Source organism: Anser brachyrhynchus, assembly GCF_964034855.1.
Source record: "Anser brachyrhynchus genome assembly, chromosome: 1".
NCBI lineage: Eukaryota > Metazoa > Chordata > Aves > Anseriformes > Anatidae > Anser > Anser brachyrhynchus.
Genome location: NC_137694.1, coordinates 139,292,773 through 139,317,098, shown reverse-complemented (window position 1 = coordinate 139,317,098; position 24,326 = coordinate 139,292,773). Strand labels below are relative to the sequence as shown.

The 24,326-nt window shown below is 37.0% G+C and overlaps 1 protein-coding gene across 1 annotated transcript; it reads right to left on the bottom strand.

Moving 5' to 3' along the window:
- Positions 1–4,758: 4,758 nt before the first annotated feature.
- CRLF2 (cytokine receptor like factor 2) lies at positions 4,759–24,105 on the bottom strand. The gene is made up of 8 exons (XM_080585174.1): positions 23,305–24,105; positions 17,921–18,032; positions 16,995–17,167; positions 15,298–15,437; positions 14,412–14,574; positions 12,112–12,226; positions 10,909–10,993; positions 4,759–9,349 (listed from the first exon to the last, which is right to left on the bottom strand). The coding sequence occupies exons 1-8, from the start codon at positions 23,438–23,440 to the stop codon at positions 9,077–9,079; spliced, it is 1,197 nt and encodes a 398-aa protein (XP_080441300.1). The 5' UTR covers positions 23,441–24,105; the 3' UTR covers positions 4,759–9,076.
- Between the last annotated feature and the right edge of the window lie 221 nt (positions 24,106–24,326).

Sequence of the window (24,326 nt, the reverse complement as noted above, 5' to 3'; positions counted from 1 at the left end):
AATTAGATGACTTCCAGAGGTGCTTTCTAGCCTCAGCCATTCCATGATTCGGTGTAGATCTGTGATTGATCTTCTACCTAAGCAAGGCCATAAGTCTGAAAACAGATTATTTACCTTTTTGCAACAGGAGCAAGAAAGGAAAAGGAACATACCCTTTTATTTATTTATTTATTTATTTTTCAGCTTTTGTTATTCTCTAGGAATGACTGTGAGTGTCTTTAAGTGTCTTTCCTAAACAACACCTGGAAGTCTGGAATAAAATTTGAATTGTAAGCTAATGGAGGATGTCTGTATTGCACTGATTATAAATTTTCTGATTCTGTGGTAGAGTTAATGTATTTGCAGTAAAAAATCACAGAGGCTCATATAAGAAAGATTATTAGTCATCATGTTTAAAAGTCTCCTTCCAATCAGATTGCTCCTCCTTTTCTTAAAATAGACATTTCATTTTTCTATGAATTTCCCTGTAGCACTATAAGCAACAATAGAACAAAAGGTCATGTAAGTTCTCTGTCTTTCAACTCCTTTGCTTTCTCATCTTCAAAGAACACAAAACACAAAATGGATATTCTTTCAGCATTCAACAAATATCACATTCTGCCCACTGCCCAGCAGAATATGCAGAAATGCTGCCAAGTTCTCAAGTTCCTCCTTGACATACAACAGAGTCCATTAGTATTAAGGTAGTTTTCTGAGCACGTTGCAATATTTCTTTGCTTGGTTTCTTTAAAGATGCTTTCACATCAAAACAAATGGTTCTGGAAGTGGCTGATACATAACATTTGAGGTAAAATCATGCTATTTGAGACACATCACTCAGTTCTCTGATCTTTGTTTCTTTAAGCTATAATGCTTCGACGCACCTATTTTCTCCCCATTTCTTTGAGTTCACTGCTGATAACAGTCCTCCCACTGAGTCCCATGCTAGTAGAAGAAACACCTCAGCCAGGATGTAAGTTCTGAAAACAATTCTGATTTGACTGGTTTTAACCTAAGATGTGAAGTGACAGCACAGTTGTGAGTTTAATCAAAATTAAGGGGAAGTACACTCTCTTCTGTCTGCCTCTTTTACCTCTTGTTTTCAATCTACACCATATTAACAATGCTACCTGTTTTAGTCCACAAGGGTTGTAACCCTCTGAGACTTTTCTGATGTGGAGATCTTCTCCAGTACCTGGGTGTTCAAATCCTTTACATCGTTGATTGTGGTCTAGCACCTTCTGCGAAATAGCATGCAAGAGACATGAGACATTTGCACGCACTGAGATGCCATGAGCGATAACTCCACTCAACCATCTGCTAGACCCTTTGTTTACTGATGTTCTTTGTACTGAAGTTCAAATATTTTGGAATGAATGGGGAAAAAATTGCACAAGAAGCCCCCCATCTCAGCTTTAATATTTTTATGAACAACATCTGCAGAACATGATATGAAGCAAAAACATCTGTTTCCAGTGGCTTTGCTGTATTAAGCCTTTCTAATGACTCATAAGCAAACCTGAAGCCAGGCTGTTTAACATGTTTTCTCCCTTTTTAATATGTAAAAAACCCTGGGGTAACTCAATACATAGAGGTAAGATACTAAGAGGCAGAACATGTATTAGCAGATTGACCTACAGTAAACTTGCTTCAGCTTTACAGCTTCTGGATGAATCGTTTGGATGGAAATGAAGATGGAGGTCTTGGCTACGTAATGAGGCAGAAAGCCCCCAGAATTTCCATTTTCCACTGGAAACACCTTTGCTTATGGCAAAATTTGCTGCAAAGTAGAAGGAGTCTTTTGAATATATATATTAGTTTAATGTGTTCTATGGCAATTTAGTGCACTGTAAATATGACTAGTTGCCTAGCAGACCAGTGTGCCTGGTTCTGCTGGCCTGCTCTATATTTCCCCCAGAAACCCATCAGATGCTTGGTAACATTTCTATGACCTGGTGAATAGCTGTGGTGTCCTATTGCCTCTATGAATGCATTTAAGAGGTGGTAGAAATAATATTTGGAAATCCATCCTTTAAGAATTTCAGATGAAAAGCTTTATTTACTGTTATTGTTGGCCAAACATTGTTTTAATATTTAGGCCTCTTGTGTAGGCAACATTTCTGAATGACTTCAGTGGGTGAGTGATACTTGAATTCATGATCTGGCTAGCAGTGGCAATACATTAGAGAGAGTTTTGCAAACTGGGGAGGTGCCTCCCTTTACTCAGATAAAGAAGTCCCCACCCTGTGATTTATATACTTGAAAGCATTAAAGCATTTTAGAGACCATTGTGCTTCACTGCGCACATTTTACAGAGTTCTCACCTTCAAGGCCTAAAGAATGTGAGGGAGAGAAAGGGAGGGTTGATATTTTTCCATCTTCTCCACTGGAGAGGGTGGGAATTGATCCTCCTCTCCTCCTCTCCATGACCCTATAGATCATCCCTTAGAGGACTCACAGGGTGTGTAGAAGTCAGGTCCTAATTGCTCTTTGTTTTAGTGAGAAGGACCTCCTATACTCATTAAAAAAACACTGTATGTGCATGTGTGCCATCTTCACTCATCTTCACCACATCTCTTGGCTTACCATGCCAAGATACAGTAAGGCAGATCACAGAATCATAGAATATCCCAAGTTGGAAGGGACCCACAAAGATCATCAAGTCCAGCTCCTGGTTCTTCACTGAACCACCCCAAAACCAAATCCTATGTCTAAGAGAATTGTCCAAACACTTCTTGAATACCAACAGGCTTGGTGCCATGACTACTTCTCTGGGGAGCCTGTTCCAATGCCTGACCTCCCTTTCCATCTTACTGTTGTTAAGCTCTTCCCAGGTGTTCTAATGGAGTCATATGGGAGTCTAAGAGACTTTCTAAGGGAGTCATATTCCTTGTATTCATGTCCAAGCTTCCGCAATTGGCAGTTATTATGGATTTATCACCCTTTAAGGAGATTGTGCTGTAATGTTTCCTTGGGCAACTTCTATATTTATCTAAGAGTACAGAGATCTAATTGTAAGGTATTCCTCTATCTCCTTAGAAGGCCATTTGCTCATGATTTATCACCCCATTTTGTTTTCTTATTAAAAATCTGAACATGACTGTATTCTTCCCTTTAACAGCCATCCAAGAACACAGCCATAGAGGTTACTTCTTAACAGAAGTCTTTCGGATATCAGTATAGAGCAGGAAACCATTTACAAAAAAAAAAAAAAAAAAAAAAAAAGCTACTCCTTGGGCATATTGACACAAGGAACAATGGAGAGGAAGAAAGCAAAATATAGACATGAAAGAATATTTGTTCCTCTTCTATTTTTATGATTATATTATCTTATAATCCAAAAAGATAAAAATATTCCTGTGGTCCCTCTTCTGAGAACATTTTCAGGCTGCCTAGGTACATACAGAGAGATTCGGTTTGATATGGTGTGTTGCTACTTTCTCTCGCTCACACTTCTCTAAGACTAGAAAATGAGAAGCTCTAGCCACAGGGCAGGTAGGCACAAACCTTATTGCTAGTCTCAGGGATTTTATTTTGAGAAATAAATTATGTTACTTCACTAGGAAGCAGATGCAGGCTCCTCAGCTGCAGCCCATTAAGGAGAAATGAGAGCACGCTAGTAGGCTTTGGGGCTGTGGAGTGGAGCAGGCAGGTGTGCTGGCCCGGCTGCTGACTCCCACCACTCCTCCTCTGTGACCACTGTGGTGGCCAGGATGCTCAGTGCCTCTTTGTGGTTTTCGGCAGCTCCCTGGGAGGCAGAGCCAGATGCTCTTCTGTCCCTTCCCCTGCTAGGCAGTCCACACAGGGGAGAGGGCTCTGCCCTACCACTGCTCCCAGGTGAGGAGGAGAGGAACCCCAAGCAGCTGCAGCTTCTTGTCTTGCCAATTTGGGGCTTCTCTGCAAGCTTGCCACATGCTCGGCAAGTGTGGATGCATGAAGGGACTGGTTATTGCACAGGGCAAGTGTACACCTGTCTTCTGGTCCACAAAATCTTGTGCCAGGAGTCGCCAGCAAGAAATTGTGCAGGATCAAGCCCTGCAGGTGACTGACTACATATAGGGACTGTGCACTAGATTAGTCAGTGTCTACTTATATACTCATTGACTGTTTTCTTTTCCCACATGAATAATTGAGTGTTTTCCTCAGTATTTTGACAAGTTTAGAGCTGCATGGATTTTCCAAAGAAAATGATTTTATTTAGCTGAGTCTTTCAAGTGCTTAATGTGGCCCTCCTATCTTCGTCTTTGCAGTCCACATCGCTTCCAGGGAAAGGGTAAAACAAAATAAACTAGTAATTAGAAAAATGTAAGCCAACAAAAAAAAAAGCAAAGATGGTTTCAAAAGCTTATATGAAAGCACTGTAAGAAACTCTTAGGTTCATTGGAAAGGAAGGAACATTTTTCTGCTCATGGTTGTTTAAAACATATTTCCAAATAGATTGAAACGTACTAATATAATTATTATTAATAATAATAATAATAAAAGGAAAGTAGGAGTTGCAAGACCAGTTTAAATGAGTCCTGTTACTTGCTTAAAAAAAATCCATGTGATTTCCTCCTATTCTTTCTCTCACTGTAAATCACACATCAAAAGCAAAGCAAACAGTATAGATGTTCAATCTATCAATGCAAATTGGCTCAGCACTGGTATAGCTAGAACATAAATTGCATGAGGAATAAATATACATTCTGCTTGTTCTGCTGTTCAGAAAATATAGTTCAATTAGTCTGGACTACTGTATGATACACAATTTCTGTCTTTCTGTGGGATATAATTAGGAACAAGATGTAGCATCTGAGGGACTCATGCCTTTGAAGAAACATGACAAATACTGAATATGTGAAAGGAAAGATGTGAAAGTTGCCATGCACCCTTCTTCTCACTGTGGGGAGTTGAACAGGCTTTTTCCTGGATGCCCATTTAATTTGCTTGTTTGTAGCTAGGTTTTCATGAATCACTGCAAGCCTACTCAGAGAGAGGGGCTTCACGGCTCTGCAAACTTCAGGGAAATTACAATGAAGGGAAGGGAAGGGAAGGGAAGGGAAGGGAAGGGAAGGGAAGGGAAGGGAAGGGAAGGGAAGGGAAGATGGAAGATTAGGGAAACCTCATGTTAACAGACTTTCCAACCTGTTGCTGCTTGTGACAGTAGTAGAAAGCAGCAAGCCAGCCTGCAATTCTTTTCAGTAAACCTTGGGTAGCAAAGGCTCTTGAATTTAGCTACATTGCTGTCCAGACCTCTCTTACAAAGTAAACACTAGGCCAACAGGCAAAACACACAGGAAAAATAAATAAATAAATAAATAAATAAATAAGAAAATAAACCTTTATAATGTAAAAAAAGTACTGTCTTAATTGAACAGCAAGGTCATATGCAGTATTTGTCACAGTCTGAAGATTAAGAGTTTTTTTGGAGGCAACTGTCTCTCTTGAATGACTTGAGACCAAAGTGACACTCTCCTACATACCCTTACACAATCTTGATATGAAGACAGAGTGATTGGTTATATGGCATAAACAACAGGAAATTGTTCTTGAACTTATCTGTCTTGCTAATATTCCTATCTAAAGTGCTAGATCCATACAACCCCTTTTAAATTTGCTGTAGAAGACATATAATCATATTTTCATGTAGTGGGTTTACATGGCAAAGTTTTGGCAGTTGGGGGGCTACAGGCATGGCCTCTGTGAGAAGAATCCAGAAGCTGCTCCATGGTAGACAAGGGCCAGTTTCAGCTGGCTCCAAAGGGACCCACTACTACCTAGAGCCTAACCAATAAGCAGTGTTGTTTGCACCTCTGTGAGAGCAGATTTAAGAAAGGGAAAAAAAAAAAAAATAAGCTGGGAGAGAGGAGTGAGAAGCAGCCCTGCAGCCCCCAAGGTGAGTGCAGCAGGAGGGCAGGAGGTGCTCCAGGCAGGCAGCAGCAGCTCCCCTGCGGCCTGTGGAGAGGCCCCTGGTGGAGCAGGCTGTCCCCCTGCAGCCCATGGGTCCCACACGGAGCAGATCTCCACGCTGCAGCCCGTGGAGGAGCCCCCGGTGGAGCAGGTGGATGTGGCCTGGAGGAGGCTGCGGCCCATGGAGAGCCCCCGCAGGAGCAGGCCCCGGGCCGGAGCTGCAGCCCGTGGAGAGGAGCCCACGCAGGAGCAGGGGGTCTGGGGGGAGCTGCCGCCCGTGGGGGACCCGTGCTGGAGCAGTTTGCTCCTGGGGGATGGACCCCGTGGTACGGAGCCGTGTGGGAGCAGTTCTTGAAGAGCTGCTGCCTGTGGGCAGCCCCCGCAGGCTCAGTTCGGGCAGGACGGCATCCCGTGGGAGGGACCCCACGGGGAGCAGGGGCAGGGAGTGGCCGTGAAGGAGCAGTGGAGGCAGTGTTAGGGACTGACCGCAGACCCCATTCCCCATTCCCCTGCACCACTCGGGGAGGAGGTGGAAGAGAGTGGATGAAGGGAAGGAAGGTGTTTTTAGTTTGTTTTCATTGTTTCTCACTTCTCTAGGTTGTTAGTAATAGGTAAATTTTCAAATCTCCCTGTGCTGAGTCTGTTTTGCCCATGATGATAATTGTTGAGTGATCTCCCTGTCTTTATCTCAGCCCTTGAGCCCTTTCCTTCCTATTTTCTCTCCCTTTCCCTTTGAGGATGGGGAGTGAGAGAGAGGTTGTGGTGGAGCTCTGCTGCCCACCTGAGTAAAACCCCCACATTTCATTAAGGTATTTTGCCCCAACCTTCAGATATTTTTTATTCATAACCAGCTTATCATACTGTCACCCTTCTCACTGATGTTTCTCTGAGCAGTGATTCAGCCCAAAGCTGCAATGTGCCCAGGAGCACTGGCTCCCAGCTCTTCATGCCCAGAGCTTCATAGAGATGTTCCTGCTGTGGCCGAGTGCCGCCAGGGCCTAAATCTCAACAGAGGTGGGCTAGGGCAGGCACCACAAATGTGGAGGTCAGAAGCATGCTTGGGCGTTCCCAAGGCACCCAGTAGCCATAAGCAATGGGTATCGCTAATCTGATTTATGTCTTCTTGTACCATGTTTGACAGAATCAGCATCAGTATTTAAGACCTTTTCCATTGCTTAAATCATCTTCTTCATCCTTCTCTAGACATTTTTCAAGAATTCCTCAAGAATCGAAGTTTGGTATTTTTTTTTTTTAAAGAACAGTTATTTGTTTTGAATTTCATTAATTCCCTTTGTTGTATTTTCTTCATAAAGGGATGTTTTTAAAATAAATATTTGAGATATATAGACATTTTGTTCCTTTTATTTCTTATCTGTTATATACTATGTAAATATGGTTGTATAGTTTTGCAACAGAACCTTTATGACTAAAAAATACAAGTTATAGTTCAAACTAAAAACTTAAATGACTGTACATTTTCAGTTCAGAAACATTGCTGAAACAGCACAATTTCACATGACTTTCTTCTTTTCCCTCCAAATTAAAATTTCAGGAAAATACTGTGAATAGTAATATTACTAGGCTATTGAAACATTGCATATTTGCCTTTGTAAAAAAAATCCAGAAATATGGGGTGTACAAAACGACCCTAAAGGTTTGCATACATCTGTTTTTATATAGTAAAAGGCAAAAAAAAAATTGTCAGGATTATGAGAAATCCTTTCTTAGCCTGTTTTTCTTGTAATGAAAAATTAAGTCTAAGGTAATGTCAAGAAAAATAAGGGAAATGTGTATAAACTATCTTCCCAGTTAAGTTTTGCAGTTGTTGGCCAGAAAAAAAAAAAATAAAAAAATAAATCTGATTTTTTCCTTGTACAGCAAACTGGGTGACCTAGAAACTGATTTTGAAACCTAATGGATTTACATTACTGTACAGAGTTCCCAAGGATACCTGGCATTATAGTTTTTTTAAGTGCTGTGTTAAAAATAGTTTACTAATCACGGTAATTTTCTGATATGTGCAATCTGCAAGTTACACTATGAATTGGTTAATAAAAGTATTCAATAGGCAAAGTTTAGTCAACTGATAAAATTATTCAATGACTTGTTGATGTCCATGTAAATAACTGGAACTGCTTCAACATATAATCATAGTATGTCTACAAGATCTGACATTTATCATAGATACGTTTAGCACTTAACATTTTACAAAATCTGTTTTCAAGCCACATGTAGTTTAAGTGATACAGAGAAATTTACAGAATAGTTAAGATTTTGCTTCTGAGATCTAATGTATAGTATATTGAATTTAAATTTAAAATTAAACAAAAAATGTTTAAAAGATGGTATGTTTTAGAAAACATTAGAACACCATTTGAGTATTAAAGACTGATATATTTAATCTGAATAAGTCCTAGGAAGTATCTACAATGCTACTTGATAACATTAAAAATTGTTTAAAATAAATCCAACTCAGTTAAATGTAAATATTGTTCAAATTGAACCTCACCTTTTTATAAGAAGTTTCTTAGTCATACAAAAAGACACTATAAGATACCGAGGACCTGACCTCAGAGGAAGCCCGCAAAGCATCACTGGAAGCTTTGAAGGAAGCTGTTTGCATTGCACTACTTGCATTACTTAAACATGACTCAGTACTGTATATCCTCACTCTTCTGATCTTAGACATGTGACCTATTCTTTCTCTTTTTAAATTTTTTAATGCATGCCATGGAGCTCAAAGTTTCACCATGGGAGAAGCAATCATTTCTAGTACAAAGATCTTTAGAAGCAGTATCCTATCCCTATGAGAATGAATGTTACATCACCTGGCTTTTGTGAGACAAAGACCACTAGCAGACAAATACCTTTATTTTTTTCTCTTAATTTGGGAAGAATAATGATGTAGTTTGCACTACATGAGCACCAGGACTGAGTCTCAACTCTTGAAGATGTACCATGGAGGAGCTCTTGTTTTCTCCTGCTCATAGCAGGAAAATAGGGCTTTGTATAGTCCTAAAGATAAACCAAAACCAGAACTCTAATAAAGTTATCAGGCATTTATTTCAAATACTAAGCCTGCCTAAATCATCAAGGTCGACTCCTAGCTCCACACAGGACTACCTAAAAATTAAACCATACCTCTTAGAGTGTTGTATGCTTGCTTTAGTTAACTGTTGTCCATACCTCCTGAATTATGCAAATTTTATAACATTACATATGTGTCATCATTCATTAAATTCTGGAAGCCAGAAAAGGAAGCTGTATTATTGGATGTTGGCATCAGGCAGGCATTCTGACCTGCTTTGGGACTGTAATTTCCAGCTGCTCCTGAAGAGCTGAAGATTTTTTCCCTAGATTCCTGCTTGTCACTGTTCTTCATGTCCTTTTGCTGGCTTTCCTCCTCAATGATGCACTCTGGCTCTTCATATTCTAGCTTGGTTTGTACCATTGCATGATCAGTTTTGTCTATCCACTCCTAGGAGAATTAAAACGTTGTCGGTGGCAGGTTCTAAGATGCCAATCAAAAGACGTCTGGCAGTACAGATGTGGATTTTCCTTTAATAATGGCATCTTTCCAGGATCATCCACAATGGAGGAGATGAAAATGAAGCAAGATAGTCAAGCAGGAAATAAGATGCAAAGAAGAAAGACAGGAAGAAAGGCAGTTTTCTACAGATGCATATAAATGCCTACAAATTATCAAGAACACATTAAATTATAAAATCACAGAATCATATTAAACCATAGAATATCCTGAGTTGGAAGGGACTGACAACGATCATTGAATTTAACTCCTAGCTCCACACAGGACTAGCTGAAAATTTAACCATACTTCCAAGAGTGTTGTCCAAATGCTGCTTGAACACTGAGAAGCTTGTGGCCATGACAAAGAATTTGGGACCTTTGCAGATTTTGTATTTTAATTGTAGATTTTAAACATGAGCAATCATTAGACTGCAAATGGGGGAGCCTGTTCCATTGCCTGCCCACCCTCTCAGTGAATAACCTTTTCCTAATACTCAATCTAAACTTCCCCTGGTACAGCTTCATGCTGGACCTTGGGCCCTACCACCAGTCACCACAGAGAAGATAACGATATTTCCCCCTCAGTTCTCCTTTGTAAGGAAGTTGTAGACCATGATGAGGTCACCCCTCAGTCCTCTCTTCTCTAAACTGAACAAACCAAGTGAACTTTGTATTTAATCAGGGCCTTTGGATAACTTTGGATATATAAAGTATCTTGTGTTCTTTCCTTGGTAGACTTGCACATTCTTTCACTCAAGTCCTGACTTAATCTAAATTTGGACTGAGTTTATAGGGAGATTTATACAATAGAGCACTTCTGGATTGAATCTTCAGTATTAATTTCATTTATATCTTTCTTCTTCAGTTATATTTTAAAGATATCCTATGTATGGACCCTTTTCAGTTCATCACTGAAATGTTATTACTACTCTTTTATGTTGTCATTGGGTTTGAAAAAGTTTGAAAATATTTGACCTGTCTACCTTCAGAGGAAACATGGTAGTAATTAACATAAAGACAACTGAATTAATACAGATATTATATCACTTATGTGATGTCATGGATTCAAGGAACAGTAAGAAAACAAATGCAAAACCTGTAGTACTTTCATTTTACAGCTGCTCTGTGTCTAAATGGTTAGTGATCACAGCTCTCTGTGATGAGAGAGAGGACGTTTCCTACTGTGACTGATGCCCACAAAGCCATGAGTGCTGTTGTTGGTTCAGCAATAAGTCTCCCTGCATTTAACAAATATTTAAATATCTTAAACATCTTATATCTTAATATATCTTAAACATCTTTAAATTCTTCTCTTGAAACAACAACCCTCTTTACACAGTGCAGCACTACACTGATTTTATGAGTTTTGTTGGTGATGTTGCATGAGAGGAAGCGCTTTTTTTTTGGGTCACTTGCTGTAACATCAGCCCAGAACAAGTGTCAGTAACTACTTTCAAAACATTCACAACATTGCAGAGTTCACGGACTTGCTGGGAATAGAACGTTTACCTGGAAGTTTCCATTATGATCATTGAAGAGATCAGCAAATACGTATTTTGGATCTGGTATGGTAGGCATGACAGACTTCTGAAGTCTGCAAAGAGGAAAGAAAAATGCAAATAGGCATTCTGTTATGATGTAGTTATTCATACAAGTGTCTACTTCAACACAGTGCTGTAGCCACAAATATAATCTATATGACAATACTCTAGGCTTGATTTCTTTTATACATATGTTAAAGTCGAAAAGCAGTATTACTACATTACTACAGTAAAACAATCATCGGATGAGATTTATACAATATAATGGAATGATAAGATCATCAGGCTAACAGTGATTTTACTGTTGGGTTTTCAGTCAATCTCATCCTAACAAAATCTGGAACATATGTAAATTTACAGCTAGTCAGCAAGTAGCATTTTTCTCTATGTAGCAGTCAGAGCTTTACATTCCCTGGCCATGTTCCCCAGGATGGGGAAGCTGGAGAAACAAAAAGCTTTATTGGCTGACTTAGTGAACACCAATGTAAACTGAAATATTGGAGGAAAAAAAAAATGAATTTATGATCTGAAAATATCTATACTCAACAGTACTGCTTTTTTTTTTTCCCCCCACTGAAAAAGACCAGAATTCAGGACCTATGCAGATTTTATTTTTTAATTGTAGATTTTAAACATAAACAGTCATTAGACTACAAATACAAATATTGATATAGTCTTATGAAAGTTGAGTGCATTCAGGCTCTCTTCAGCCTACTGCAACTAGACATTGAGTCTGATGAAAGTTGCCCAAAAAATATAAAACAATTCAGAAGCAGAAAACAAAATATTGGATTTAAGTCTTTTTAAGACTTAAGTGGATTTCTAGAAAAAGAGAAGAAATGACATGGAAGAGACATAAGTTTTTTCTAAGACATTGTTTTATCTTATTATTTTATTTTATTTTATTTTATTTTATTTTATTTTATTTTATTTTTATTTTTATTTTTATTTATTTATTATTAGTATTATTATTTTTGAAAGATAAAGACCTTGATGTTTGAAAGGCCAGGATAAATTAGCTGCCAAATAGTAATTAAGACATTACTTCTATGCTTTGATTCTGAATTCATTCCTCAAATAGAAATTTGGATTGGTAAAAGATTTGATCCTAAATGATCACTCTATTTTCATGATATAAAAATTTAGTAGTACCCAGTAAGATTATATTTACCTCTGCCATTTACACAGAAGAATCAAGAGGATAAATATCATTAGAAGTACTGCCAGCAAACAACTTAAAAGAATTACTGTATTTGACTGAGATTTTATATCATCATCACATGAATCTAGGAATAATCACAAAAAAGGATGTGAAAACCTTGTTTGCTTTAACAGCAAGTATTCTTAATTACACTAGAGCACTGACTTTTCTTAAAAAAAAAATACTATTTAGGAACAAATACAAGAAATTCAGTTGTTCAATTGAAAAACAAAAACAAAAAACAACAACAACAACAACAACAACAAAAATCCTTACCCAAACCTTGCAACAAAAGAAAATTTTTCTTTTATTTAAATTGACCTGGTACAGGAGAAAGGAGGGTGCATATGTGCAAAGAGTCGAAGCATTCAGAGTGATGCTTCTCATGCTCCTCTCACTGCACTGACAGTGATGCTGCAATTCTGTGCTAAGATCTGTCTTACATACAGTCACAAAAGCTGCATCTGCAATTTTTCATGTAGCTTATGTGGCTTCTTTCCCGAGATAAAAAGCTGCAAGTGGGATTTTTTACATAGCTTAAATGTCTTATTTCTCAAAACAAAACAAAAGACAAAATAAATAAATAAACAAACAAATAAATAAATAAATAAATCCCCCATCCCATATACCAGAAAGTCAGCAAACCACAAGTGCCGACACCCAGAAAGGAACTAGTGGTAGATTCCAACACATAGGTATATAAACAAATACATTTTTCCACCTTTTGGCATTCTCAGCATTGTTTTTTTCTTTTCTGCAGCTTTTGTAAAGCTACTACAAAACTGGACTTCCTAATACTGACCTTCTGCTCTCCAAATAGACACTATGAAAACTAAACTTAATTATTAATAAAGGGTGAACTGTTGTATAAATAGGGCTAAAGAGTCACTTCTTTCTCTGTGACTGCCAAAAAGGCATTCAGAGGCTATGAAAGTCTTCCTGTGATGCTAGATATGGAGGTAATAATAACTCATTAAAGGCCTGAAGTGAGTTGCTTGTCTCATTGACGGGGCTGTGCCAATGTCAATTCTGATCCAGGGGCACTCAAAGCAACTGCACAATTAGCCTATCTCTTCTGTGTTTTCCATGTTTGTAGTTGCCTGTTGGCATCCTCTGGTCAAAGGGTGCAGGTAGGTCTGTATGCTCCCACCTCTCAGAGATGTACATTTCTTCTGTGTATTCTGAAAGACATTGCCAGCCACATCAGAGGACATGCTTGCAGGCTCACAATCTGCATGGTGGAGGAGGCTTCTCTATTCCTACTAGTACTACACAGTCTGTACATACTTATTGTTGTTCCAGGATTTCAGCCCAGCTTTGTGTGTACAGATTTTCTTTGGGTGAGCTAGTAGCTCATTGCATTTTAGAGAACTGGGATCTTAGTACAATGGACATCTGGGTATTTCATCATTTTGATAAGACCTAGTGGGTGGCATTCTGAGGTTAGCTGATACAAATGTGTTGGGTTGGCATACAGTCTTTGTTTTACTACAACAAATCTGTCTTTTGGTTTTGATAACCAGTAAAATAGTTTCCATCAAAGGTCTAGTCCAAGGCCATCACACCTATCTAAGTGGATCTCCCAGGAGGGAAAACAATGCTGATACTGACATTGCTTCCATTTCACTTTTTCCGCCATACTCTGTTTTAATCAATTCAGCAGATATGAGCACCAGACAGCTATGACCTCTGATCCTGTAGCTCAGCTGGATGTATTTTAAAAGAAATGGCCTTAAAATCTGAGCATAAAGGTCTTTCTTAGAGCTCAGGTTTAATGTCCATGTATCATTTGTCACCAGAGTGCCTGCATGCGTATGCAAATACAAAACACAGACATGTAAATGTGCATATATTTACATATGTGTGTATGTGTATACAACATGCAATATATACACAGTATGTATCACATCACTGTCATTAGGAGACCCTAGACACTATAGTAACACAAAAAAATAAGGACACTTTTAGCTTTATGGATTATTGCATAAATTGGTAGTGTTATGAGTCATAAGGACAAAGGGGACAGGAGTTAAAAATGGGCAATCAGACACCCACATAAATTTTCTCTGATCACAGAATTTTCACAGACATTTTTTCACAGGTTGGAAGGGACCTTTGGAGATCTTCTGGTCCAAACCCCCAAGATGATTGATGACAGAAGATGGATCATGACAGTGCAACATGAACCTGATGCAGCTTTCGAGCTTCTTTTGCAGTCACCCCTTACCCTTTTACACTTAGATAGCATATGAATGTAGCACAGCTGTTACCTAATAATGTGCCATTCATCCAGAATGTTTCTGCTTCCCAGTCACTGCTGTAATTAACTACGTTGCAGTAGGGTACTAGCCTCTTCAGTCTGACACGGAAAGAATAGCATTTCCTTGGATCAAAGCCTTGCTCTCCAACTCTGCAACACTTAGAAGTTCTGGACTGAGAAGGAAGGCACATCATTGTTAATTCCAGTTTTCAAGACAAAGCTTCAGAATGCTACATTCAGGTGTGATCATGACTAGGATAAGGGGTAGGCCAAACGAAAACCTCAAAAATGAAATTTAACTTCTCTGAATTTTGAAGAATTCCTCTTCTTTACCTATTCTTGCCCATTGCTTACTGTCTGATGGTGAACTGAAGGACATAACAATCATTACATAGAGTACTATGCTACAGTTGCTATTTACAATATAGAAGAAAAAAACTTTAAAACCACAAAATATTAACAAGTTATGTATGTGACTGGAAAGATTTAAGTCAATGAAATAATATATAGATATACTTAACAGCGAAACAGAATAGATAAAAATCCTGTTTCATCTTTTTTTTTCTTTCATTTTATTTCATGCTTTCTCCCTTTTTCTGTCTTTTAACTCCACTCTGCTTTCTGCTTTTATCTTCTAAGTCTTCTATTTTGAATGTATGACCTTTCCTTTAGATTGTCCCTAGCTCTTTGTGTAGAAAGTGGATATAGCTCAAAAAGTAAATGATTTCTGGCATGGCAGGGATCTAGGAACCAAAATATCCAACAGTTTTCTGCTACCATCGGTTCTGAAAACATGGGAGGGGAGAGTAATTTGAAAACCACACCATTTCACTTTCTATGGAGATGCTACTTCCAGCTCCTTCCAATGTTGATTAAAAATGTCATGTCCAACTCACTTGCCACCCATTGTCAAATTTGCTTTTGTACTGAAGTTCAAGTCTCAAGCACTTCACACCTCTCTCTGGTTTATTACAGGTTATGGTAACAGTGTCATCTTTCCAGAAGAAGGTCACATTTTCTGGTGGACTGGGCTTTACTAAGAAGAAAAGAAAAAAGTCATGCAATAGACTCAAAAAATGTGCTTGTTTCCCTGAGTAGCAAGTAAAGAAGATGGACATTCTTGGATGATGCACTTTTGCGTCTGACCTCCTTACTAAATGTCAAAATGTAGCTTGGCATCATGACACTACTTACCATTTGAGGTGCCACATTTAAAGGTAGATATCTCGATTCAAAAAACTACTGTAACTACTTAAAGAATGACTCTAATCTCCTTCAGTCAAGAGAAAGGAAGATACTTCTTCAATGGAAAAGATCTGGCAAATTCAGTACCATAAAACCTACAAGATACACATGTTCATCTTCTGGAGACCATGTGGGATAAGGTGAGAAGTATGAAAAAAAAAAAAAAAAGAAAAAAAAAAAAAGAGAGAGTGCTTACCTGTGCACAACTGAATCTACAATCTACCCCTCATTATTTTCAGATGGTCCAAAGAGAATGCAATGGTTTGACCTATGTAGCTAGGTAGTCTTCAGTAGTAAGAAATAAAGGGGTAAGAAGAGTGTTACTTGCTTTTTCAATTTCTCTAGATTCCTAGATGAAAATCCTGCCTTCCTAATTTCAAAATTTAAGTCCAGTTCTTGTTATTCCTGCATTGTTATCTAACAGTCTTTAACATAATTTTGGTATCAGTGGGAGTTTAATAGCCAAAATTCAGGAACTAAAATGCAACTTTCCATGGTTTATCAGATTGGATATAAAAGTATTCTCAAAGTTAGATGTCTTGACAGGTTTTTAATTGATCCCTTTTACTAAAACATTAATAAGAAATGCTAACAATATACTTGAAAGATAATGATTTTCCAGATAATATATGCCTGCTATATTTTCTCGCATGATTTTTTATCAGAAAAAAAAAATAATCCCTTCATTTTAAACACTGTAAATAAGGATAATGCCAGAAATTTTTGATAAATCAATCTCACACTAGACTTGAAAAACATATTTGGGAGGGATTTAGTAAAACCAGGATCATCAGATCTCTACTAGTAGGAGATCTCTTTTATGATGTCAGTCTATACCAGAGCAACTCAACTAACTTCTGTTTACATCTGCTTAGGTTTGTACCACAGCTTGTTTGATAAGAAGTAGTTTGCTACCTCATATCTTATGGAAAATGGCCAAAGAATTAAAGATTTAAAATATGACAAACATCGCCAGCACTAAGACAAGAAACTAACAAGTTGTATTAATTTTCCTGGTATGAATACTGAGTAGATCTACATTACATCAGGCACACCCATATATTTTACTATTTTAATTCTAATTTTGAAACTGTATTTTGGGGCAAATCTGACTGCTCCGTGTAATCCCCCTTAGCTACAGCGCCATGAGAGCCTATGTTGCTACTGATGAAAGCAAATGACAAAAATTGGCATCAGTAATTCCAAATACCAATAGTTTGGTATTGGTATACACTAATGGCACTTTATACACATGTATAAATGATTTCTCCTCATGCTAAGGACAAATAGAGAATGTGGGAAGACACTAAGACTACCAAAAGACATAGCTGTGATTTTACATACTTACTATAGAAATCAGATTTTAGTATTTTAGAAAAACGCTCTTCACTTCCATTGCTGTTCATGATAGAGAAGGCAAGGGTGTGTCCTTCTGTCTTAAAAAGACATCCAGAATTATAACCTTGATCCAATAAATAACTGGGACATTGCTTCCAAACTTTCTGCTTGCCTTCTTCAAATCTAGGAATGAAAAAACATTGTTGAATGGAAACACTCTTACCAGTTAACCAGTTAATTCCTTTTTGCTAGTCTTTTTGTTTGTATGTTTTCAGTCGTCCTACCAAGAGAAGTCTGCATATGGAACTTCTTGAATCAGGAACTTTCATAGTGGTGTGAGGCAATTCATTGACATGAATTCACTGACTTTCCAATCCTTGGATTCAGTGCAGTCTGAAATTACCAAGTTTCCTTTGTGTTTTTATTTATTTGTTTGTTTCTCTAATAAGAAAATGCCTTGCTCAAACAGGTGCTTTCATGAACCTGTTTCCAATATTGTACGGTTACTTCCTTCACATACACTAACCAGAAAGAAAAGGGAAGATCAAGTTCTGCCTTTAACCAAAACAATGAATTTCTGTTACATCAACTAGTGACATAGGTAAAATATACATACATTATAATTCAAATATATATATATATATATAAACAAACCACCAACACTTTCAATAGTGTAATTAACATTAACATTTAGCACAAAGACAAAAAGGAGATGAAGCTTTCATATATTGTTTGTTATGACGGACTATTCAGCAGTACAGTTTTGTACACTTTTGTAGCAGGGTATGGGTGTAAACAGGTTTCATGTCAGATGATTACAAAAATGTTAAGAGCATTTCCAGATATAGTTCGCAGAAGAGTCAAATGGACTTAGCTATTTTAAATTCCCAAAGTAAGTCCTTCAAGAAGAGAAGAATAGTCATCATCAATACTCACGTATAAGAAAATGACACATTTTCGCCAGGGAATAGTTCTCCTACTGCCCACGTGATCTGCATTTTCTCGTTATTGAAATTGATTATTTTGGTGTTGATGGCATCTTTCTGACCTGCCAGGTACATTTACAGAGAATATGATTTCAGCAGTGCTTATGAGAAACATCACTTGACATCAGTAGGTAATCAGTATTTCAAAGATATTATGCTGTAGACAGATAATCTTAAAATCTAAGACATAAGAATGTCTAAAATGCAAGAAAACAGAATAAAACAACCTAAAATAAATAAAATAATAGAATTTCAAAATAGCAAAATGAAAATATGCACAGCAACACCAGAGAGAGTTCAACCATCCCTGGGTCAAAAATTATATACTGCTTCACATGTATTCTGTGCATAGGACTTAAACATTGAGACCAACCTTCTCCCATGATATCTGCTAAGAATTTCCTGCTGAGGAGAACTATTTGGAAACTAATGCTACATGAATCCTGTGTGTAAACTGCCTGTAATGCTTACCACAAAAAAAAACAAGGATTAATACTGTCCACCAGGTGGCTAATGCAGATACACCTATAGGAACCCAATGCAGATCAGCACAAATAAGTGAACTGACCACAAATCTAGTCACCACAATAGGTGAATAAACCACAATCTATGTGGTCTTGGCCAATTCCACCTTACAGGCTTTCTCAAAGCAAGATCATTTAATGTCCTTTGACTGCACACAGATAGTTTTTCATCTCCTTGCCATCCCCTTGTTATAGCTCTTTCCAGGACACAGGTATTTTAATTCTGCGTCCATCAGGATTCCACAATTAGACACTGGAGATAATTCTGAAATTAAAAAATGAAGAAACCGGAAAGATTAGAAATCCATGATAGAAGTCTATCAAGAAGTATGAATTATTTATTTCTAAGTTCTATAAGATGTGAAACTATATTTAGTTAAATTTAAAAAAGAGGAGGAAAATACATAATGAATATTGGTGGAAAACCTCTTGAATTTGCAGAATTTGCAGGCTGCAATCTCCAGACATGAAATGTCTACCACTAAATACTTCTGGAGGAACATTGTTGTCTAGCAGGACAATAGAGTATTTAGACTCTGATTCTTATTTATATTTTATTCTACTCCGACCTCTTGAAGATTTTTAAAGTGGAAAAATTTTTAAATATTTCTGATGAACTGTTTATTACAGATAATGATCCTGAATGTTCATGGGAATCAGGTCTACATATCTTTAAGTTTGCTATATTTTTGCTCAGTAATCAACACAAACATGTGAGAAAGGCATGTGGAAACTTGAATTCAAATAACATTGTTGCCTAACTATTTTCAAGGCTACATCTCTGTGTCTAGGGATTTCACGACTTCTGCAATAACAGATAATCAAAACGTTTTTGTACAGGTGTCATTGTGTTCTAATATGTTGTTATCTCAATATCACTCTAGAGACAGATATGACAGAAGTCCCAGAGCATCTGTCTAGATTTAGATGCAGATCCTTGTTACATGGTTCATGGAGCTCTAAAAAAAATAAAAAATAAAAATAAAAAATAAAAAAATAAAAATAAAAAATAAAAAATAAAAAATAAAAAATAAAAAATATTCTGTTGTTACTCAAGAGAGGTACTTAAACCAAACTCCTCTGTTTCCTAACTAGTGGCTGCAGGCTTGTTTTATATTGCTTTCTAAAACTGAAAATCTTGGTTTTCTGAAGAATGGAGAAGTCGATACAATTATGCATTGAAGCAAAAAGTTCAAAACCTCATAAGCTATCATAAAATTGAATTTGCACAGTTAGTTCTACCTTTGTACAAGAGATTGCCCAAGAGATATCAAGTCCCTTCAGCAAGTCTAAAAGATCATCTTGTCTTTAGCTGAAGCCATTAATATGATGTTAGCCACTTAGAAATTAAGTAATTCTTTACTTATGCTTTGGCATGGTGAGGCTCTAGTTGAGATTGCCAGAGAAGTTGTGGATACCCCATCTCTGGAAGTGTTTAAGGCCAGGTTGGATGGGGCTTTGAGCAACCTGGTCCAGTGGAAGATGCCCCTTCCTATGACAGGGGTGTGGATTTAGATGATCTTTAAGGTCTCTTCTAACCCAAACCGTTCTACGATTCTGTCATTTTATGACTCTATGATTCTATGGCAAAGTGCCTTACAGTGGACTATTGGTCAACAAATACACTAATATGTTTTAATTTTTATGTACTAAATTCTTGCATGCCTGTGTTTGCAGTATATAGTGTTCTGGTTAGTGTAAATTAAACCCATATGACTACTTAGAGTTATATTTTCTATAAAGTTAGCTAAATATATGTTTAACATATTTGACTGTATAATTGCATGTTCCCCTTCGTTAAATAAAACCGGGTTTATTAAAAAGAATAGAAATGTTAGTGTATGGAACTAATATTTATACGGAATGCTAGCTCTTTGGTCTGGCGAGGTATATTTTTGCGTAACAGAGGAGAATATAGTTTTTGCTCTAGTCCTGCAGTGATTTATGGATTAACTTAACTTTGCGCATTCTGAGTAGTCCACTTGACTTCAGCAGGATTACTCAGAGCACATCAAATTAACCCCATATATAAATCTTTCTAAGATCAGATTCTTTTCCTGTGAAATAAATAAATAAATAAATAAATAAATAATCCTACATATTATGAATTAGAACTCTGGAATTTTAATATTTAAATATAAACTCCAGTAACTGAAATGGAAGATAATACATTATTAAATACCTTAACAATAAATAGAATCATTTAATAAAAATGGAACAGAAATTGTAATAAACGTCTGGTGATTTACACGTATTCTTTGCCACGTTATAGTTTTTAAGAACTTCATCAGAAATCAGCCTTAACATAATTAATTACTTTAAAATGCATTCAGCTGTGTAATACAAATAAAGTCTTTAAAAATAACTTTTCTTATTAAAGGCTGTGTTTCCAGACCTCTAGTTAGTGCAATTTTCTACTATACTTTCTAATTGAGTGGGTTTTGTAACCTTATTAGTGTGGCATGAGCTACATTTTGTGCAAGTGTGCAATAAAAAATTGTGTGCATCTTTTCAAACTATAGCATATATGTGTTGCATTATCCACATTTCCTTGCTATTTCAACATCAAAAGATGTAAAGCTTAAGTAAGACTTTTAAAGTTTGTATTAATTTGACATCAAATGCTCGGAGGGTATGCACTGGTTATCCGAAATGATGTTTCCTTCCTTGTCTCCCTTTCTTTATGATGCAATTTTTATGAACCCACCTGTAACACCATGGATCTTTCTCAGCTAATATGCCAGTTCTTCCACAATAATTGTAACTCTTTAAAGCATGTTTCTTTTCATGATCCTACAGTTGACAGTAACATGTTTATCATTATTCTTTGTGTTATGATAATAGCCAGAAGAAAGGTCAAAAGTTTAATGAAGAGGCAGTCCCCGGACTAAAGAGGAATCACAGAAAATTTCTGCCTGAGGATGGCCTGCTTCCCTGCTTAGATGAGTAGATGGCAGTACCTTGGAGTGGTATAAAATGCATACCAGTACCCTGGAGCATGAGCTTCAGAAGGAATTATCCAAACCTTCATTAAAAACAGATGGGAAATGGTAGGGTTCCACACAAGACTTTAACATCATAGACACTGCTCTTCTCAGGACAGAGAAGCATGGAAAATACCACTATGGTGTGTGGAGGAAGTACTTTTACAGGGGAAAAAAGGGAAATTTCCTTGAGCAATAAATTATGCAGACATAACCAATAACATGAGCAATAACATGAACAAGTATACTCCACCTCCAAGATACTTTTCAAGCTTGAAGGGGAAGCTTGTAAAAAGCCCAAATGTCATGGAACAGATCAAAAATGAGAAAAAGGAGAGAAAGAATGTCAATCTGCAAAGATAACAGAGTGGAACGTATATTTACGGGAACAGTTGCGTTGAAACAACAAAGAAGAAAAAACCCTTTTGATTTTCTTACACTGGTGAAATCTGATAAGTAACCACATGTTGAACTTCCACATATTGCAGCAGCACACTGTATAGAAACAAATGGAGTGCAATACCCAAACCTGAACCTACAGTCTAATAACTCTTAATACTACTCATCTATGAGAACAGTTTAATTTCATTAATAGGAACTCATGTAGGTGAACATGCAACTCTTTGCACACAAGACTGCTGAGTAGAAAGCCTCTTTTCAAGAGACCTAATAGGACAGCAAGAGAAAGTTTTTACAGACATTTGGAGGCAAAGCATACTCCTTATAGCATAATTCTTATAACTCATCAAATTGAGTGGTGCAGGGTTTTTTGTTTGTTTTGTTGTTGATGATGAAGATTTTGTGATTTTGTGATTTTTTTATTTTTATCTTTTTTCAGTAGAGGATAGTTAACCATCTCTAGGCATCACCACACTTCACATTAAATAAGCATCACAACTGTAATTTTCATCTTTTGTCCCACAAAGTCATGCCATCAGTATGACATAGCTATAGGTTGTAGCCATCTCAAGGCAGAAAAAAGTCACATCTTCTCACAGCACAGACAGCAACTCACAAGAGCAATTAACATTGGAGAATCAGTCAGTTCTGCATTGCTAAAAAAAAAAAAAAAGTGCTTATCGTAAGTACAGCAGAACAGAGAATTGATGTATAGGTTGATAAGAAGAGGGCATAACTTTAAAGTATTTCTTTCTCATAAAATAAAGACATGGACCATGTGATAAATTAGTAAGAGTGAAGATTAGATTGTCAGTCTATGTTTTGGGGTTTATGTTCATTTTCTCTTAGTACCCATTTGACTTTGGGAAACTATAAGCAATGACACTGCAAACAAACAAGTGAAACGGAGATGTTCTCATATTTAGGTAGCCAAATTACCGGTCTTTAAAACCTTTCTTATTTTTGCTCTTCAGTAGTCTTTTTACCTCATTGCTTTTACAGGCATAAGATATTGCTGGATATTTTCCAATCTTGTTCATTCCTCCAGAATACTAAATGCTGAAGTTTTATCTGAAGTCCGATTTATGCAACTTTGTTCAATGGTAAGATTGTAGTCATTTTCTGATGCAGTCCTCTCTATAAGAATCTCAGTCTTAGACAGCAAGTAGTCCTGCTTAACGATTTGAATATTTCTTTCTTTAACAATAGGCACAAGCTTACCGTTTTCTTTCTTGATTTATATTTATAAAATTTCAGTAGAATTTTTTTTTTTTTTAAGAATACTCATTTACCTCTCCCAGATTTCAACTTCTCTTTGGTTGATTCTTTTCACCAAAAAAGTACTGAATACGGTAACACATGAAGTATCCACAGAAATATTACTAATTAGTATATCAAACACTTAAATAAATATCTATTGAACTTACCACCTGATTGCAACTGAGAAGTCATCAGGTTGCCCAGTGTGAAGATCACAGAACATGCTTGAAAGATGAGTCTCATAGTTGGAATGACACAACAGACTGTGAAGAGATGAATAATCATAATATCTGGACTTACCATTTGATCACTTTATATCACAGACAGGAGGGAACTGGAGGAAATGACTACAGGAAATTAAAAAATGACATATCTCTAGCAATAAACAAATTAGAAATGCAGGTCTTCAGAGTGCATGCTTTATTTTTACTATATAATAGAATAAGAAAATAAGAAAATTAATAATAATAATAATAATAATAATAAAGAATAAAGAATAAGAACAAGAACAAGAAAAGAATAAGAAACTCCCAGAATATCTTCCTTGTCAGTACCAGCTTTGCTTTATCTTTTCATAGTTGTACCAGAGGTGACAATAGCCATGATACAAACAAGGATCATGTAACTGTGGGGAGCTGTGACCACATCATAAACATGAACACACTGACCACAAACTACCCAGTAACCAGATGATGGGTGAAGTACAAGCAACCTATCTCCTCCCCACTTACTAACTTGGAGCTGTTACTGCTAGCAGACATTTATACTGCCCGTCCACATGCCTGGTGCATGTCAGAAGGCTTGAGCCACCTCTGTCCCCCAGATCAAAGTCAGATGTAGTAGGCCTTTTGTGACAGAAAGATCTGCCAGGGTAGGGAGGCTATTACACAAGAGGTAACATTAGAATGAATTTCCTCCTGTATTACCTGGATACCTGTATGCTGCTCTGGCTTCTAGCTATTTCTATACCTAGCATTATATATCTATAATATACTATACTTATATATCCATATACCTAAAATTATACATAGAACATGGGGAATAGTGCTTTACCTGAGATTCAATATACTTTGAAAAGAGCAGAACTTCAATAAATTATAATAATTACAGTCATCCTGTCTAAAGAGGCCAATTGTCTGTAGGTCTGGAGTAAACTGGGGTCAGGCTACATCCATACAGCAGTGTAGCA